Source organism: Austrofundulus limnaeus, unplaced genomic scaffold (assembly GCF_001266775.1).
Source record: "Austrofundulus limnaeus strain Quisiro unplaced genomic scaffold, Austrofundulus_limnaeus-1.0 Scaffold348, whole genome shotgun sequence".
In the NCBI taxonomy this organism is placed as follows: Eukaryota; Metazoa; Chordata; class Actinopteri; order Cyprinodontiformes; family Rivulidae; genus Austrofundulus; species Austrofundulus limnaeus.
This window is the reverse complement of record NW_013952750.1, coordinates 555,034-557,067: the sequence shown is the minus strand read 5'-3', so window position 1 is coordinate 557,067 and position 2,034 is coordinate 555,034. Positions and strand designations below refer to the sequence as shown.

The 2,034-nt window shown below is 38.8% G+C and overlaps 1 protein-coding gene across 1 annotated transcript in view; it reads right to left on the bottom strand.

Annotated features, from left to right (window-relative positions):
* LOC106527902 (semaphorin-5B) overlaps nucleotides 1-2,034 on the bottom strand; it is a gene marked incomplete at its 5' end in the record, with an annotated part of 48,517 nt that overhangs the window by 43,710 nt on the left and 2,773 nt on the right. The window contains 1 exon segment of the mRNA XM_014022909.1: nucleotides 238-381. Within this exon segment, the coding sequence (XP_013878363.1) occupies nucleotides 238-381 (144 nt within the window).

Here is a 2,034-nt window from a genome sequence, read left to right as displayed (position 1 = left end):
CTACAGTATTTTTACAGTCTTTATTTTACAGTTAAAATAAATGTTTATCAAATAAAGTCTCATGTTACAACTAATCATGGATCCCTTTAAAGTTTATCTTTGATATAACCTCAACATTTTTTTTCCTTCAATTTAAAAAGCAGGTTAATTTTTTATGGACTCTGATCAGAAATAATCTTAGTTTCAGGTAAATTCGAACTTGCCGCTGTATTTAAACACGTRGCGTTTGTTTCTCACCGTTCGTCCCTGCTCGGCCCCACGCACACACGCCCACCGTGACGTGGTGACGGGTTGTTACAGGACCGCTGGCGCAGCTCAAAGCCCGTTCCACAGGTGGTGCTGCACTGTCCCCAAGATGACCACGGTGTCCAGCCTCCGTTTCTGTGCCAACAGACAAACGGACAAACATTAGGAGACCATGATGTCACAACTGTTCAGAAGCCTGATTATTCACCAGTGCTTTAGCATTTCTTGCAGGGAGCTATCCCGGGCTAAATAGAGAGGAAGAAGCCTTTTAGCTGCAGCCATCCAATTATTGCTCTGATCCTGAACTTCTGGAAGAAGAAATGCAAACACACAAAGAGAGCTCATTCTGACTGGGAAACATTCATTCAATTTGCTTAAGTGCTTTGTTCCTGCGTAGCTCTCCTCATGATTTAATTGCCACTTTCTACAAAAGCACAATTCAATTTTAACACCAAGGATTAAATCTGGCATGGCTACCCAGCAGAATGAAGGTGCTTAAGCTCTGAGTCTTTGCTTTCTGATTGGCTCGTTCCCCCGATGACACGGGCGGTCTCAAATGTCACAGGGTGAACTTGATGTCACCTTAGCTTTCTCAAAAGATTCATCACTTTTACAATCGTTTTAATGTTATTTCAGAGTAAACTGCTTCCTAAGGCAGACGCTTCAAAGGACACGGCTGACATCTTAGATCAGACTGCTTATTAAAAACAAGCTGAATTGGATACTTTGATCATTCTTATTTACAAAAGCATTGATTGTGTCACTATAAAAGCATCACAGGTGTAGCTCGCTGTCTGATTTTCCTTTGATGGAACCATCTAATGGCTGGACGACAAGCTCAAAACTCAAATGAAGTCAATATTTGTGAAATGTGATATGTTTAATAATGCAAAAAATATGTACTGTGCACATATTAGGAATACCTGCAATAATAATACAAATAAATTAAACCATACTATATTTTTTTAAAATAATTGCCTGTATTTATATTTTATGGAGCCCGCGAGGGGACATGGGAGATTTTTATCACTCGTCGTTTATCACTGTTGTGCCTACGGTTTATTAAKAAACTCAKATGTTCACCATTAGCGAGTTAGCCTACTGCTTTAATTCAGCTTCAGAATGAATATATCACACAACCACGCATGGAAGTATGTCATATGKTYATATTTTAACACAATGCAGCCACACAACTGTTAAAAAAATAAGCAATGTTCTTTACCCTTTACCTGTTCAGATGTAACAACAGTTAATAATTATGACATGTGAATGTTTGAGTGAGCCATACAAAACCATCCGGACACAGCTGTGGACTGATTAGCTTTTGTTTTAATCTGCCTCCAACAGGCATCATCTAAAAGTCAATTTCACGAACTTGTGGCGACACATTCTGTTTTGGTAACCAGGTATTTCCCAATAAAAGTCTGATTTGATTCAGTTCATATACAAAACAAACTTTTGCGTGAGAACGCAAAAAGTTTTGCGAGGTAACGCAAAGATATTGCGAAGTAACGCGATAGTGTTGCATGGGAACGCAAAAGAAAAAAAAATCCCCCCATGTCCCCTCACGGGCTCTGTAATATTTTAATTTTCCTGTTTTTAAGCTAGGAGTTTATTACTGGGAATAAATGACATTAGTTTCATCCTGTAACCGGGCATGCAGAGAACCTTTCCAAGTGTTGACAGGTACAGTAAATACAGCAGGTAAAATAAGTATTGAACACGTCACCATTTTTCTCAGTAAATATATTACTAGAGGTGCTAATGACATGAAACTTTCACCAGATG